The 18,149-nt window shown below is 40.9% G+C and overlaps 1 protein-coding gene across 39 annotated transcripts in view; it reads right to left on the reverse strand.

The window, feature by feature from the left end:
* celf2 (cugbp, Elav-like family member 2) overlaps nucleotides 1–18,149 on the reverse strand; it is a 490,833-nt gene that overhangs the window by 44,226 nt on the left and 428,458 nt on the right. For all 39 annotated transcript variants that reach the window (XM_044185296.1, XM_044185301.1, XM_044185299.1 and 36 more), the window contains 2 exons: nucleotides 6,214–6,262; nucleotides 1,453–1,587 (listed from right to left, as the gene is read on the reverse strand). In XM_044185296.1, the coding sequence (XP_044041231.1) occupies nucleotides 1,453–1,587; nucleotides 6,214–6,262 (184 nt within the window). The remainder of the gene's footprint in view (nucleotides 1–1,452; nucleotides 1,588–6,213; nucleotides 6,263–18,149) is intronic.

Consider the following 18,149-nt stretch of genomic DNA (forward strand, 5'->3'; position numbering starts at 1 on the left):
GTCTGCTCCAACTTTAGCTCTACTTTTCTTTGGTTTCTTACTGGTTTCTTTGTTTTTTGGTTTGGTTTCTTACTGCATTAAAATTATTTCTGCGATTTCTGTATTCTGTAGCTGAAGCCTTACAGTAAGACATCACTTATGCCAAATACCAGTATCAGCCCGATAATGGCCCAATCTGACCGATATGGGGCGCGACAATTGTACCTTTTATCACGTGGAGCCAGCTGACGCAGTATCTGACACCTCACAACGTCCTGATGAAAATTCTAGCATGTTACAATTTTTTGGCTTCTCTTATGGAATGAGACAACTTGTACAACTGTCCACACGCACCTGTAGACACAGTGAAGCAAAGAGGACGGATGTTTGATGTAATTTCTGTGAACCTGTAACCATTTGACTATCACCCTTGGTTCAGGAGCATTAAATTACTCACACCTATGGGTCTCACTCTCTACACACATATACAGTATATGTTGCTCACCCACCTTCACTGCCCAGTGACCATGACTGGTTCAAGGTTGACTTTGATTCAGAAAACTGTGTTTACACATGAAAACATGTGTTGTTAGTGCTGTCAGGTGGAACAGTGAAGTCAGTGACTAGCACCTTGTCCTGATTACTTATGTAACACTTGCAAGTTGTGTATGATTGGTCAGGGTCCAACATCAAGTCTGCCATGTAACTTGTTTGTTTGTTTGCTTCTTTCATGTTTCATGGCAAGAATTTATGACTCTGATCGCCTAATCTGAAACAGTGACTATCTCACAAGACAAAAGTATTGTGTAGTCTGATCACGGCATTAAACGTCTATTTCAGGTTAATTGGGGGGGGGTTACAGTTTAAACCAACTGTCTCCTAAAGTTTATGTCTCCAAAACTTTTTATGCTTCCTGCTGGAAGACACTAATCACCACAGTTTACAGTAAACAACATCTTGTGACATTGACAGCTCAGGAAAAACTTCCACTAATAGACAGTGAAGAGAAAAATTGTTGAAAACATGCAAATGAACTTCTGATTATGTAGCAAAATACTTCTAAGTAAGTGAAAAACGCAATAAATGGTTAAACTAGAAAGTGGTTGGACTGATGTTTTTGAAGTTTTTCCCGCTCTTTTAAAAAAAAAAAATGTTTTTAATAATGACAATAAACACAGATACATTCTCAGGTTTTTTGGATACATAAATGCTAAAAACATCCTATTTATTATCAGTTACTTTAATGTAAAAAGTTGTTTATACTCTGAGACACAGCCATTGGCTCAGAAGCCATCTTCAACCAGCCAACTCCTGTCACACAGTGATATAGTACAGACTTCCTACAGGACTTGAGTTTGAGTCACGATACAAGTCGACACAATGAACAGCAACAGCTGCTAGAGGCCATTCTGGTAATAATATTCACATGAGGAGCATTAAGTGTGGATGGAAGTGAGTCGGAGCGACACACACCTCTGCTGAGTCCGTCGGGCCCTCTGAGGATCCGGCACTCCTCGATTTGTCCGAATGCAGAGAACATGACCCGGATGTCGTTCTCGTTGCACTTCTTCGACACCATGCCGATGAACAACTTCCTGTCTTCCACCGCTGTAGAGCCAAGAAGAAGAAGAAGGAAAGAGAAACAGTGTGAATGGAGGATCTTCACAGCACTTTTACAGCTTTACTATATAGAGCTGTTGCTGTATATTTACGCATTTGTTGTATTTCTTTTGTGCAATATTTTCTCTGAATTGTGCATTAATTTACTTATTTTTTAAAGTAATGTTTAGATATTTTTGGCCAATTTGCTTCTGCGCTTTCTTGCCAAGAGTTTGATGAGAAGATCAAGTCACAACTAAACAAATTAGATATAATGTGTTAATTAGTGAGCTTTAGAGGTGCTGGTAGATGGATTTTGTTACTTTTGTACAGAGCCCTCTGTTCCCTTCTGTCTTTGTGCTATGCTACGCTAACTATGGTAAATATGAAGCTACCACCAAAGACACGAGACTGGTATCAATCTTCTCGTCTACCGCTCAGCAAGAAAGCAAATATGGGTATTTCCTAAAATGGTGAACTATTCCTTTAACTGTACATTTATCTTTAGCGCCATTGCACTGGAATTCACTGTTTCTAAAACATATAACAATGACAAACTGAAAAATAGGGAAGGAGAAAGAAAGATTGGTAGGAACAAAGCAAATGAAAAAGAATAATTAAAACAAAAGGGAAAGAAAAAGACAAAATGGAATGAGACAGAACAAAACACCAATCAAAAGAAACAGTCAAAGAAATAGGGAAAGAAAGAAAAAAAGACGATAGGAGAGAGATGAACACAGACAGAGTTCATGTATTTCATCATGCTATCTGTGAGGCTCTGATCAATGTCTCATTATCACTTCAACACCGACTGCTTGCTGAGACTCTCCAGCTCGTCCTCTCTCACCCTCTTCCTCCCTCCACCTCTCCTCCTCGTCCTCCTCTATCCTCCCTCTTTCTCCCTCATGGATTCCTCTCTTTCTCCTTCGCTGACACAATCCCTCCTTCTCCGGTGCAATCTCGAGGAATGTGAGCCTGCTGCAGGTAACAGTGAGAAACTTGGGCTGTGTTTTAGTGTATGTGAGTGAGGTTAAGTGTGAATTAGGCTGAGAGCAAAATCCTCATCGCTCGCAGAAACAATGTGTGTGTGTGTGTGTGTGTGTGTGTGTGTGTGTGTGAGTGTTTGTTTATGTGTTCCCACCACATTCAATGTAATGCTAATCCAATTCATTTTTAATGAGGAAACTGTCAGCTCTTACCGCGAGGCGAAAGAGATAAGCGCTCTGTTGCACTCTGGGAAATCAATAGCGCACTTGTTTATTTTGCTGTTTGAATTGTTTGTGTGTTTAAAAAACAAACCATCGGGATACACTGCCAAGATAAGTGTTGTTTCAAAAAGCTTTAACTCTTTTGTACACAGCATGTGTATGTGTGCGCATCACTCCAGAGGAAGATTACCACAAGTCTAACAGCAATGTAATTAATTTACTCTGTGTCGATAGAAAAGAAAGAGAGGAGATATCGTTACAATTGACTGTTTCTGTTTTTCGGACGAGGCGCACAGGCAGGCAGGCGGGTGATAAGACTCATAAAACCGGCTCTGGGATGATCTGGAGTCAGCTTTGCATTCTGGGATAAATTGGAGCAGAATTGGCTTCATGCTGAGTTTCAACACATTAAGAAATGCCAAAAAAAAATAAAAAATCACAAAAGTTTAGTGAAAAGAAAAAAAAAACAAGGTTTAACAATAATGTTATCTCTCTGTTATACTGTACATCTCTCCATCTCTTTCTCTTCTTCCATATCCTCCACTGACTAAACTAATAAACCTCTGAGCAGCCATTCGTCACTGTTACAGCGACTCTAACACTGGGTTTATTAAAGGTCATTACCATTAAGTGGATGGATATGTTACGTATGGTCTGCTCTATATTTCACCATTCTGGCTGTGAGAAGTGGCTGCTTTATTAAGTTCCGCCATCGTTACCCTGACGGTTATGTCTTATAAAGTCGTATTTTGCCATATTTCAGTGGAGCAGATGATGGCTTTTATAAGGATTTCTCCCCTGCCTTGCTGGATACTGTCATTTTATTGTATTCCCCTGCAGTGGACAGTGATATAGCAGGTGGCTTATGATGATACTCCATCGTCTGTGTGTCAGCCAAAAGGACTCCTCTGTGATGTAAAGTTATGGCAAAGCCACTGCTTTTAATATCTACACACACACAGGGTTTCTGTAGGTGTCAGAAAACACCTTTAAAACTTTGTGAAAAGCTTTTTAAAACTACCTGCAACTGGATTTTAATGGTAAATTCATCCAATCATGGTTTTACCCATTTTCATATTCTGCTCAATTACACAGCTTTAAGGGTCAGTTCATCCAAATTGCAAAAACACACATTTTCTCACTTAGCCATGCAAATTATTTCAGATTTATTTGCCGACATTTTCAGATATCTGCTGCTGCTGAGATTATTGAGCTCTGCCATCCTGAATAATCCACAGACTTCGCTGACAACGATTTGAACTGGGAAAAAAATGTTCCACCTAGGGTAAAAACAACTATCAGCAGTGAGGCTCTTGAAAGACATGTTGCTGTTGTGTTCTTCAAATGTAGTTTTTGCAGTGTGAGTTTTTTTCGGCATTGCAAACAAAATTCAATTTATCATCATAACATTTGAGTGGCTGCAGACGCATCAGCAGCAAACAAATGTCATCCCATGGATGAATTACCCAGTGGGCCCACAACGTCAGGGGGCCCCTGAGCTAGAGCTTCATTTCAGACTGCAAGGGCCAAACGTCCCGAAAAGTGAAGGAACAGCCTAACAGCCCACTTTTGATTTTGTGTAGAACATTTAGGTTTAGTTTGAATTGGTTTAGTATTGACAGCATGCAATCTGCTGGAAGAGATTAAAAAACTGCAGCCACTTGACCACCAAATATGGGTCGGCTTTTAAGACATCATTGTCCAGGGGTCTGTTAATTCATAATCCCACAATGCCTCAACAGCAGATAAAACCTAAACTAGAAACCTGAACTCTGCAGAGGCAAGTGGGAAATGACATAATGTTTCTACAATTTGGGTGAATTAACCCTCAAGTCATTGAGCACTGCCCCTCCCACTAAACTGCAACTTTAATAACATTGTCTTTTAGTTTCCAAATCTGCCTGGAATACATATCACTGAACATGATGAACCTGACAAATACCACTGAATGTTATTGCTGCATCAAAATGAAACCAATTAAAACAGATTAAAATGCTAGAGCAACAAAATGTAGACCTTGTAAAACTGTCTTTAAAGACACAATGAGATAAAAAACTTCTCTGCGAGTTTTTATCCCGTGTCCCTGCATTAACTGTTTTTCTATCACTTGATATATATAAAATATAGTACTTATATATCAGAATTCCTCTCCTTCTACTTCAGGTGAAACATTAATATATTTCTAATGACTCATCCAGCACTTGAAGGTGGATATATACATTTTATCCAATCAAAAATGAAGCCTAACCCACCAGCCTATGAAGTCAAGTGTAGTTTATAAAACTACACTTGACTTCTTTAGCTGGTGGGTTGTAGTACTGTAGGTAGCCGTAGGGTCAAGGGTCAAAGGTGTGTGTTTAATGTTGGTTGGATAAAACTAAAGTTATTCATTTCTCCCTCTCCTTATTTAAAAATGCAGGTGAGACAGGCGTGGGTGGCTGAGTGGAATACACCTTCACTTCCCTGCGGTTTACCAGAGACCTCGTGATGGTCATGCCGATTCAAAACAATCTAATGAAATCAAGGTCCTTCCTGAAATTATACACTGCTCATGTTTCACTTTACAGAGGCTAAAGATGCTTGAGTAACATTTGAGTAACATTTTAAAAACTACACTACCCAGCTGTTTCAGGAAATGTTTTTTAAACAATGAAACTATATATTTGTGAGACATTTTTAAAGATTTATGTCTTCAGTAGGAGCAGTGGGCTTGGGGCTGAGAGCCTCGAGCATGGTAGGAAAGTCATAAAGTATTTATAGTTGGACTAACACATTGTTGGTGTCGTCTTTTCATTTGTTGACAATAAGAGAAATATAGAATAATGCCACTCTTATCCTTTAAAGACACCTCGATACTTCCTCTGGTATACACTGTCCAGCAGCTTCTTCGTTAGAATGAGAAGGTATGGAGGAAGAGGCTTGGTATAGGAAATCAACTGTCAGAACTGTATCTGCAATGTGTAGTTTGGAAATGGGGTGATCCGAGGACAGAGTGTGTGACAGTGCTTGTGTGCGTGTGCGTGAAAGGGATGCATTAAAGCAAGTGTGTGTGTGTGTGTGTGTAGCGAGAGGAGAGTGCATACAGCATGTTTGTATGAGCGAACAGCCACTGGGAGAGAGGCGGGTTCACTACGAGGCCAAAGCGATTCAACTTTCACTGACCTCCTTCCAAAGCACCTTAATAATTCATCACACATATAGAAATACATTTATATATATTAGCATCCCCCCCCCCCTTTCTCTGTTCCTCTTTATGTCTCTCGCTCAATCTTTTCCCCCAGTCCCTCGTCCTGTCTGCCAGTCTAGCAGCGAGCAAACACATGGGTGAGGTAGCTATTACCAAGCAAATTCAAAAAGGCTATTGATGCATGTGTGTGATATTGATGTGTCTGTCAGTGTGTGTGTGTGTCTGTGTGTAGCCACTCACCGTTAGATTTCTCACTGTCTGCAGGTTTCATCTGAATTGGGTGGTGCATCTGTAGAGACAAGAAAGAAAGAAAGACAAAATATATTAAATGCTGCGCAAATACATGCATAAACACAATCAGATGTTGCCCGCACTTAAACTCATTATTTCAGGTGTCGCACATCCAGATTAAATCCACATATGGTTTAAACATTCATTCATTTATAGGTGTATGCATCTCAATTAGCCAGATATAAAATTGAATTTCTGTGCTTGACACAAATCTGGCTCAGCCATAAAACACTTCAATCCAGAAGGTATTGATACAGCACCTAAAGCGGTTTGCCAATTTGTTAAAAATCCCAGAACAAGAGGAAGAAGAACAAGAGCAAGACCAAAAATTCAAGAGTAAGAACAGGAGAGAAAATATAAAAACAAGAAGACCAAGAATAAGAACAAGATGGAGACGAAAAAGAAGAAGCAGACCAAGACCATGAAGGGGAAGAAGAATAGCAAACACAACGAAAAAGAACAACAACAACAACAACAAATAGCAGCCACATAGTGTTTCTGAATACCTTGTTCTAAAACCAGTTTAGCTAGATAGCTAATAACTAGCCAGCACCTGACACACATGGATACTCGTATGAATGAATCGCAAGCGAGACATCTGGTCTTATGTTACCCTCCATTTCACCTAGACAAACTTGGGGTCAAAACAGTAAAGTATAAAGATTACCTATGCTTAGAGAGACGGCTGCATTTACTCCTTTTTACATCTGGGTAGAAAACGTTTCAAATCACCTGCCACCCGTAAACAAGGCTAGTTATGCAAGGACTGGTCAACAAACATGGCGTGTCCTAGGTCAAAGGAAGCGATTCTGCTGTAAGAGCTCCACTTGTTTTTCCTTTGTGGAGGAACAGGTGGGCATCTGTAGGGTTTTTGCCAGGCTTGCTTGAGATAGCAGCAAGCTGGAGGACTAGCAGAGTTAAGTGACCTTTCAACTTGCTGGGCGTATTTCTTTCTTAATAATGTGACCAAACTGTACAGATGTCATTAATGGCTGAGAACTTAAGATGTAGTCTGGACGATCTGGAATGTATTCTGCATGCATTTACAATGTGCATTTATTTTCCTTTTTCCTTACTCGGAGATAAGATATCAAGATACAGATTGCATGTTTATACCAGGTGTAAATGGGGTCTAAAACTTGCATTTATATTTGTCTTTTTAGATACTGGATATCGCTCTGATGTGCCAAAGAAGCAGTTTAATGGAGCTGAATGATGGATGTGTTTTTTTAGGTGGTGGGTCTTTTATGGAAAACAAGAAAACACTTCACAGATGAGAAGGCTTTGTCACCTCTCTCTCTCCCTCTCACCCTCCTTCAATCTCTCCTCCTCTGTCCCTTTTTTATTCCCTCCATCTCTCTTTCCTTTATGGGAGATTATGTGGCTGTTTGATCTGCGGAGAGACGAATGACAGTGATTCTCCAAATCTAGCCCAGTATCAATCACACTCTGAGTCAAATACCAGCCGTGAGTGTGTTTGTGTGCGTGTCTGTGTGTGCATAAGTGTGTGTGTGTGTGTCTGTACGAGTGTGTATGTGCCCTGTCTTACCCATAACGCCCCTGGGCTCAGTCACGCTGTGACAGAAGGCTTTGATCTTCCAATTCTATCACACACCTTTATCCCAACTCTCTCCCTCTTGCTCTCTTCCTTATCATCCTCACTCTCTGCTTTTTGTTCCGTCTCCCAGACCTGTCCCAGACACATACACACACGCTCACACACACACACACACACACACACACACCTAGTCTGTCCGTTCATTTGTTCCCAAACCTGCCTCTTGGGGGCAGTCAATGGTGGAGGGGGAAGAAACAAAAAAAAAGACAGAATGGAATGTACATCTGCGCCTGACACACTGCAGAGTATCAAGTAACTCTCTCAAAATCTATCACCAATATAAAATATATCACCAAAAAACAAAACAAAATCATCATTGCAGCTATGCAACTAGCCAATCGTGGTACACCCTGAAACTACAGCATGTTATGTTAGAAATTCAGGTGAATTTTCTGATGGCTGACTTGTGATTTGTGATGCATTTCGGGCAGAAATGTCTGCAAGTAGGTAAAGAAAGAAATAAAAACTACAATGTGAAAGAAAATGAGATAGTAAAAGAAAGAAAGAAAGAAAAAAAACAAAATCTAAGAGAAATTCACTACAATAAAAAACAAAATGAAAAAGAGAAATGAAAAACTAAAAATGAAATTTAAATGAAATTCACTGACTGAATGCTTTAACTTGTAGTTTGCAGTGGGCATGAGACGCAAATGTCTGCATAAAGGATAAGACAGAAAGAAAGAAAAAAAGAAAGGAAAAAGAAGAAAATAATGAGGATATAAGAGAGACAGATTGAAGGGAGAAGCATGGTGAGAGACATCAAAAAATAAAATGAGAAAGACAAAAGATCAGAAGGGAAAAAAGGACCAAGAGAGACAGAGAGACAGACGGAGGGAAGAGGGTCATAGACACTGGACAGTCAGGAATAGTCAATAACCCTTAAGGCTGCAGTCTCAGTATTGTATCACTAACACAAGGACAGATGCAGGGACATGGATGAGGTGTGTGTGTGTGTCTGTGTGTGGAGGGGGGATGTTTGAAGCCACATCAAAAGAAGGAAAGTCATGTCAAAGCAAACCTGGAAGTCACATCAAGTCAGTTCTCGTTAATCCATTTCAAAGTCTGTCCTCTAAAGGCAAAAAACAAAAACAAAAAAACAAAAGCCATGACAGCATCCGTCGTGCTGGCGTCATTCACTCTTGAAAAACACAGCCAAAAGCTGCCACGTGCACACACACACACACACACACACACACACACATGTATATAAAAACACAAACAGCACACACTCACACAGGTACATAAACCCTGTCTGGTTTTCAGGCGTCTCCTCCTCAGGTCTGTCTACCCAGAATGCCCGGCGGGCGGCGGCACTGTCGACATGTTTGATCTCTGCGAGCACACATCGACACCCACCACGCAAGACTCTCCTCTGCTATCCCACAATGCCACAGTGCTGTTTCTTCTTGCCTGGCAGGCCCACAGCCGAGTCTGCCATTCATTATGCACTCAGCAGGAGCCCAGCAAAATTACTAAGTCCTTGCTGTGCTCAGGCTCATAAAAAGCACAGAGAACCAAAAACTTCACTACGTAAAGCCATGTGTGCATCCGACACGATGCTGTGCTCGCATTTAGCTTTACAAATGTACCTGTCTAGTCAGTAGGCGGCTCAATCTACTTCCTGTTTCCCTGCAACATCCTACATGAGAGTTAATTCTTCCTCCTGTCCCAAAGCCTTTTCTTTTCTAGTTTCTTCTTCGCTGCTCTGCCAAGAACTGAGTCTGTTTTCTTTAGTAAATCTTTAATTGAAATGGTCCTCATAAGCCACTCTAATAATAATTAATCAGAACATGATTTACAAAACATGAAATTAAAAAAATACTTTACTGAATACTTTACAGGGCAGCTGTACAGTTAATGACACAAAGTTAAATTGAATGTGATTTCCTGATGTTTGATTATTATGTCGTAAAAGTTTGTCTGAGCTTTAAGGGGCTTATTATCTGCCTGTAATGCATCCGCAGTGCACTTGAAGTAAAGTGTAACCATTTGTTTTTAATCATTTTTCGAGCACTTGAATTGCCTTATTACAACCTGCATAGTTCAGTTCTGATTGACTGAGTCACGCTGGGCGCCGCTGTAAAATACATGATAAATGCACACCTTTGAAAATCGATTAACATTTAATTTACATATTAATGTGCAAACTGAAAGTCACCACTCACACCGCTAATAATGAGTTTCTAAGCCACCACGTTGTCCCACTGTTTAAGAATTACATTGCTGAGAATAACAACTCCTTTTTGCTGCTCTACAATAACTGCAAAGCAATTTGTTATATTTATTAACCTGCTGCTTAAGTTGTTTAACTTATCTGGATTTATAGTTTCTTGAGCAGCAGCTACATGGGCACCAGAATCAGTGGTGATTGTCTCTTCCTTCATGTCTAAATTAAATTTAACTTGATGGCTTCATTCATCCTTCAGGGGATTTTTTTCTCCTCAGCTAACTTCAACTCTCAGTTTACTTTGTCATTTGTTTTGCTTTGAGAAAACTCATTGAGTTACAGCTGCTAGCTAGCGGAACAGTGGCTTTAGCTAAGAGAGAGGGAGGGATGTCGGTTCTCTATGTCAACTCTTGCACTTTAAAGCTGGATTAATTGATATTTTTTCGCCACTTGGGGGCAGAGAAACTACACCAACAAACACATAAACCTGACATAGTATTCCCATAAGACGCTATATGGCTAACGTGTTAGCAAATCCTACAGGCACATAGAAACATTGGCTTTCATTTAGCATCTGTTTTTGTTCACCTGACAGCTCTGTTTTTGGTCTCCACTAACTCCTGAGAAAAACATCTGCCTCTCTAAGGAGCTAAAAACAGGGTTGATAAGAGACTGAATTATACAGTAAATGTCCCGTAAAACCACAACAATGAGCTAAAGCAGGCTAAAAAAGTTGGTGGGTTCTTTGTGGGTTTGTCACTACATTTCACGTAGTCATTTGATTCACTATTAATATAAAAATATTGAATAATTGACCTTTAATTTGTCTGCGAGCATGACAAGTCAATGTTGTGGCTATAAGATTAGCTTATCCAATCACCAGAAGATGTTTATGTCAATAAAAACCCGGATGAGTGAAACCATAAGGTCCCCATTACACCAGAGGGATCAGAGTGCAGCAGGCAGCCAGGATGGATTTTACGACCTTCCAGTTATGGGACAGTCTCAGTTTAATCACCCCTCCTTCCTGGCTGTCGGGCACCCGCTAACCCCCCACCTTTCCTTTCAGCTTTTTTATCTTTATATCCTCATCATGTACAGAGACTCCTGGCAACCTGTCCCGCAATCAGGCGATCTATGTGCTAACCCCCCTTCGGCTGGCCGCTAAATAGCCCCTCCTGGTGTATCGAGTGCAGGAAACTTTACACTTCCTAAATGTTAACTGCTGCTCCTGGGTTAACATTATCTCGCCTCCTTTCGCCCGCCGACGTCTTCCAGGAATGTCCTGATGCTTAAAAGGTCAGAGGTCGACTTGTCCTGGAGCCAGAGGACTAACTTGAGGCTCACGCTGGGAATAGGATGAGTGTGTGTTGTGTAAGGAGTGTGTATATGGAGAGTGTGTCACTGCGTATGTGTGTGCCCTTTGCCAGCAGTTGGCATCTTCAAAGCAACAGCCAAGTTCACATGACCAGAGTGCGTGTGCCAAAAACTGGGGAGTGCACATACTGTATGGTACCAAACACCACCCTCTCTCTCTGTCTCTCGCTCTCACACACACACACACACACACACACACACACACACACACACACACAGACGGCAACCACACACTTTTTCTGCCCCCTCCTCTCTGAAGGTGTGACGGTGAGCTGCTGGGTCAAAGTCAGACAGATGGCCCTCACAGTCGGGATTCAATATCAGTGACCGAGACCATACGACCGACCACACACACACACACAGAAAAACACAGACACACCTGCAAGTGTGTAGCATCCCCACTCAACTCCAAACACACCACTGCACATGCATGACCTCTAGACGGTGATCATCACCGATAACACAAAAGACACCTCACCTTCATTTTTAGAAAACATTCATTGATACGTTGGTTCCCCTAAAAATAACATCCTCCTTAAGGCTTTTGCACACTTAAAAACTGGTTAAAATAAACAGTGTTTGGAGATGCAGTTGTAATTTTGGATTGGTGGCGTATTTGTTTTTCTTTGGAAGTAAAAAAAAAAAATAAATACAATCAAGATACGGAACAATATATTTTTAAACCAATATAATCAGATTGTGAGGCTACACATTAATTGGCAAGGCTTAAAATACACAAGTAAAATGAAAAATACAGTTTGTTACTCATCAATTCTGAGTATCTTTTACTCAAATTTCTTAGATATTGTTAAAACTTTGAAAAAGAAAAAAACAACAACAAAAGAAGATGCAGGACCATTCTAGTTCCAACACTGGGCATGGTATTTACCCACAATTTGCACTTTGCTACTTGATTTACAGCCATGGTTAGCGTATTTATCTTTCTTCTTCTTATTACTGTTATTACTGTATGTGTACTGGGTGTTTTTACTTATACTGTGCGTTTCTTTGCTTGTCAGCCATGTCAATGACACACTTCCATTCCCTTATCATGATCAATCAAGTTTATCTGATTCTGAGATTCATTTAAAATAAGACTAATTGAACAGTACAGAATATCAGTCAGTGATTTGAATTTGATATGAATAGATTCACATGTGGATGTCAAACCATATTTGTTTGGTGTGTCATGATTTTACAATGTGTAAGTTGGTAGTTTAGTTTGGATCAACAAGGAAACATACAATCTATCTTCTCAAACAACTTCCATTAGTTTGATTCAACTTCCTATGAAGTTAGTGACGTCACTGGCCTAAAAGCTGGCACACTTGGTACATTGTGGAGTATATTATGTGCTGTTCACAAAACCCCTACTTCATCCTGATGATGGTTTTAAAGTAAATCAAGAACTTCAGGTGGGTTTCCCCTGCTCACAACAGTAAAATACAAGCTGTACACACACACTCCACACATTACAAATAGACCCTCTGCTTTCTCACATCGCTCTGACAAACACCTTGATACAGATAAAGTGTGACTTTAATTCTCACTCTCCTTTCAGCAAACAAAAGACTATAAATCAAATTGTCCTTTACAATATCCCTCGTCTTAGCAGCGCTTAGCGCACAGTTAGCCTACATTATCCCCACTTCATTTAGCTCGGTAAACAATTAACCCAGCGCGCGTGTGAGCAGAATGATTGAGGGATTTGGCATTAGCTATGCTGTGTCGCATCTCCTCACTAACTACTCTAAGTGTTTAACATAGTTGGCCTGCATTTACAGCCACCCTCCTCCCCCCCGTAGAATCAATATGCTTAAACGCTGCCACCAACTCGGAGAGAAAAGAGGGGTTAGGGAAGTTAATTTGAAACAAGCGATTAATATTTCTTTCGTTAAATAAGAGACACACACACACACGCGCACACACACTCTGACGGTCGGCGCATCGATGAGGTTTGCCTTCCTTCAGCCCTGTTTGCGATAGCATTTAGGTTTCACTACAGCAATTACAGCCTTTAATTGAATTGATTTTGATAATGAGCCTCTGTAATGACACCGCTGTGGGAATGGTTGCGTGTTTGTGGTGTTTTGCAATGAATGAGCTACTGTTGTTTTTCTGGACTTAAATGATCTGTGAGGAGCCGAGCAGGATTTAAAGATAAGCTCACACACAAACACACACTTGAAACACTGGTGCGTGCTGCTCTAATAGCTGTACTGGTCAGCTGTCTCCGTTCAGCCTTTTTATAAACCACTTGTCCGAGGTCTAACCTTTCAGCTTGTTGCATAATATCCTCCAGGCTATAATACATGAATGTTTGATGTCACACGGTTTAGTGCATGATACATTTAATATCCTACACTGCCGTATTTCCGCTGTTTAGGGCTTAGCACCACCTACAGCTACTTCCCAGGTCCTTGGGCGGTTATGGCGGTCAGGTTTCACGGGAGATCGTCTGCATTGTGGCGAGCTGCCGAAAACTTAAAGGGGCTGAAGAGTAAATCAGCTGGTCTATCAGTCAGCGGGAGTTACCTCATCTGTTTTTCCTGCCAGTCGGCCCGTCTGCTTCTTAAGTGCTGCGTGCAGAGCTATTGTGATAGAGCAGCGATATGTGTAATAGGCTCGCACCTGAACAAACAACACACATCGACTGACAGGCTGAGGACATGAAGCATTCCTCCCCTTGCTGCACTACTATCAAGTACTTTGTTGAAAACACACACTTGTGCACACTTGAGGGTATGCCCAGGTATCAGTTAGCTGATAAATGGGGTTGATGCTGGCCTTTTGTATGTCTTTGTATTGCTATAATGGATTTGTTTTGATTAAACTTTGAAGTTATTATCGAATTGATCAATACCGTTTGGATCAGATTCCACTCCATCTCAGGTATCAGCTGAGAGCGTCAGTATCTCATGGTCTAAATGGTGTTTGAGATGCTGGAAAACTTGCATATCGTTGAAAATAAATGGCAGGATCCCCACGAAATATTAGCCTGTGCAACTCAACACAGATCACAGCCGATTTAAAGACATAAACAATGAGCTGGGAGGATGTCTTGGGCTTTATGGGCAATAACAAAAGTGTGTATTGTGTGCTTTGAGTGCATGTTTTATACAGCCAGCATTTAACAGATGAAAAAACATAAATTTACTCTGTGGCTTAAAGAAAATAATTAATTGTTTACTACCTTGTGATTTTGCCATGATTCCTATCACTTTTGATCACACTACAACATACAAAGGATATAATGATCTTACAGGTTGTAAACAAACCCTCAGTGTAGTAATATTATCTAAACCACTTCTTTGGAAGTAAAACTGGAAAGTCAGTTATAACCAAAAACAAGTCAGATTGTAAAACAAATGGACGAAAAATGATTTTCATGTTGCTTTTTGAATGGTTAATAAAACATTTAATAATTCCTTATAGATCAGCATTAAGCCAACAATAAGAACAACTTTTAAGTTGCCATGATATATCCTCCTCTAGGATAATATTGTTCCATAAAGCATTAATAAATGATCTAATGTGGTTAATAGAGACATAGTTACAACATTAATACTTATAAAACCTTTGCAAAGATAAAACCTTGTTGATAAGTGGAACCCTACAAAAATAAGACTTAAACTAACTTCAAAGTGTGCCAATTTAGATTTTCATCCCTAACATTTCAGTACAATGTGAGCAGAAACAGATTATCAGATAGGGTTTACTTTCAAATATGAATGTCATGAGTCAAATAAAAAATGTATCAGAGTTAAAATAAACACTAAGGCCTGAAGTGTGAAAGCAGCCACCGTCTATCATTTCTCAAGCAAGCACAGTTCCCTTCAAAGGCTGGAACAGACAGAGTCTTAAGACCACAGGAGCTTTTGCATGAAAGAATATGATTTCTCACATCATTGAAATTGATAATAGACATTATCACTTACAGTCTGTGCTTCTATCTGCAGCTCTGTCCACCAACTTGAAATAATAAATGACCGATTAAATGACTTATGTCTTTGGATTGTAAATTGCTGCTTTTAAACCTTAACCTTGCTTGAGATCACACTTACTTTGATGAGGGCCTTTGATGTGCCTTTGGTTGGACGAACACACACAACCTTGTGCCTGTATTCTGGCAGCGGAGCGTCACTAATTATCTTGCCAGCAGAAAGGTAAGGGAGGTGGGGACCTGAGTGTGTGTGTGTGTGTGTGGTCTCAGTGCGACAGTAGCTTTTAATGAGCCCCACGCTTCTTATCAAATCGACAAACGCTCTGATCCGCCCACATGGAGGACGAGGCTCGACTGGAGCCCCGCGACCACCCAACCCACCTCTCCCACCAACCTTCACACACCCCACCCAACACCCTTATCACCCTCCCTCTCTTTCCTCCTCTCCGACTCAGCCTTAGTGTCAGAATGAAATATCCTTGAGACAAACTATGAATCAAAGGGCTTTTCATCCTTTTTCACAAAGAGAAAGAGATATATAGAGAGAAAGATGGAAAGAGATATTCAACAGGACAAAAGAGAAAGACAGAGAGAGAGAGGGAGGGATTGAGAGAGGGCAAGAGGTAGAGAGAGTGAAAAAAGAAAGAAAACAAGGATAAAGGACCGAATTTCTCCAACCTGGAGGGCACTCCAGAGGACACGTCCTAGATTAGCTCTCACCCCTCCCTTCATCCTTCCATCTCTCTATCCCCTCCACCCTCCTTCCTCCACCCAGCTTCAGACGGAGAACAGTGGCCCCGGGGCCCTCTTGGCGGGCGTCAGGGGTGGGGGGGGTGGAGGGGGAGAGACACCGGGCATTTAGACATCTGTCAGCCACTAATGAAAGAGTTCAATTTAGTGGAAAATCTCAAACAACCTTGTCTGACAGGCTGGCTGACAGGCTTTAACTCGCCGTGTGTTGTTGTTGGTGTGTGTGTCTCAGCGTGTGTGCTGTGTTAGCATAGAGGGTGCGTGTGTCTCCGAGTGGATCAGAAGGGGGAAATAAAGAAAATAATGTGAAAGAAAAACCCCCATAATGTAATAAACTCAGACTGTGCTGGGGCATATGCTTGTGTGCACATAAAAGTGTGCATAAGTGTGTGTGTGTGTGTGTTAAAGAGTCATGCAGGGGTGTGGATCAGTCCATGCAGCAGGGGTTGGGTCTTATGGCTTTAAATCGCTCCAGGGGTACAGGGCATGTTTTTCGACGATAGATGGGTTATGGTGGGGGGGTCTGTGTGTGTGTGTGTGTGTGTGTGTGAGTATCTGAAAAGAAGCTTATTTAGACCTCACTGGTGCTATTAGAGTTGACGAGATGAGCACACGGCTCTCCAGGCACCACATGCACACAGACACACACATTTTGTCTCCACCCCCCCAAAGCTTTATTAGCAGGTCATTAGAAACAACTTCAGTGAAAGTTGTTGTTCTTTGAGAACAGTTTTGCTTACCCGTCTTCACTGAAAAGACTCCATGTGTATGTCATACAGATGACTCATTAGTTTTGCTTTTTACTGAAAAAATATGGCTAATTATTTCTTTGTTTTATGCGTTGGGCTCTCTAGATTACTATTACTGAGGTGGTCTTACTGAACGCTATTTTATTGACTCTGAAAGCATGAATGGATTAATGACAGTCAGCAGTTGATGAAGGTATCATATGTGAATGTGGATGTCCAGTCTCAAAACACTAGTCTGAAACTGGTTATGACACTGGATTTAGGAGAAAAAATAACAGCAACACACCAATTTTATCCAACCAAACAATGTAAAAGTGCTAGTTTATGATTGATTGTGATGTCATAATATGGAATACAACATTTCTGTCTAAATGTAACAAAATACGCCTACCAGCACCTCTACAGCTCACTAATTAACATTGTGGTTGATTTATCTGTACAAAAACCAGAGCGTAAAAACGACACAATGTTGACATGTTTCTTTGCAAAAGCTGTACAAAAGCAGATAAAAAGTGAAATCCTTTACATACACTACAGCCTTGCTCCGCTGGGATACAAGGTAGTTGCAATAGCAGTAATGACAGCTTGTTTACTTTAGCCTACTTCCCAAGCTTCTTCTATAACTGAAAGCTTTTCTGAGCTGCACTCATCACAAGATGACCTTGTTTACTGGAAACTACAGTGATCAGTGTCTTCTTACAGCAGGAGACACAACAACTTGTGGGTATGACGGGACCAATCTACTCCAGGCATTTTTTAATAAAAAAACCTGTAAAACTTGAAAACAAGAATCCATAGTAATGCTGCATCCAGTTCCTGTTCTGACCTCTATATGCTGTGGAAAAATTACTTCATCACTTAAGCATGACAGACAGGTCTGGAGATGACATGAATATACACTCTCTGCATGCATTAAATCGTATGCATACATTTGGTACACATGTGCTGTCAGATTGCTGACAAATCTTCAGCAGAGACAGCTGAAGACTGATGGAAAGAGATACAGAGCAGAGCAACAAGAGCTGCAGTTTGTTTCTGGTTTTCTGTGTATCACCCTGTTAGAAAGCCTGAACCTCAATCCTTTGCTCTCGTCACCGCCTTTGCCTCTCTGAGCGCCATACAGGGAGAAATTCATCGCATTAACCACAGACCCCTCCACTTAATACCCTTCTAAAAAATGGCAGCCGTTCAACGGTTCCTGCCCTAAACCAACATGGCTGCCGGTCGGTGCTGCCAATACCGGTGCCCTTTTCTCCAATTTGGCCCCCGTCCAGCTTTCCA

Source organism: Siniperca chuatsi, linkage group LG23 (genome assembly GCF_020085105.1).
Source record: "Siniperca chuatsi isolate FFG_IHB_CAS linkage group LG23, ASM2008510v1, whole genome shotgun sequence".
Taxonomy (NCBI): Eukaryota; Metazoa; Chordata; class Actinopteri; order Centrarchiformes; family Sinipercidae; genus Siniperca; species Siniperca chuatsi.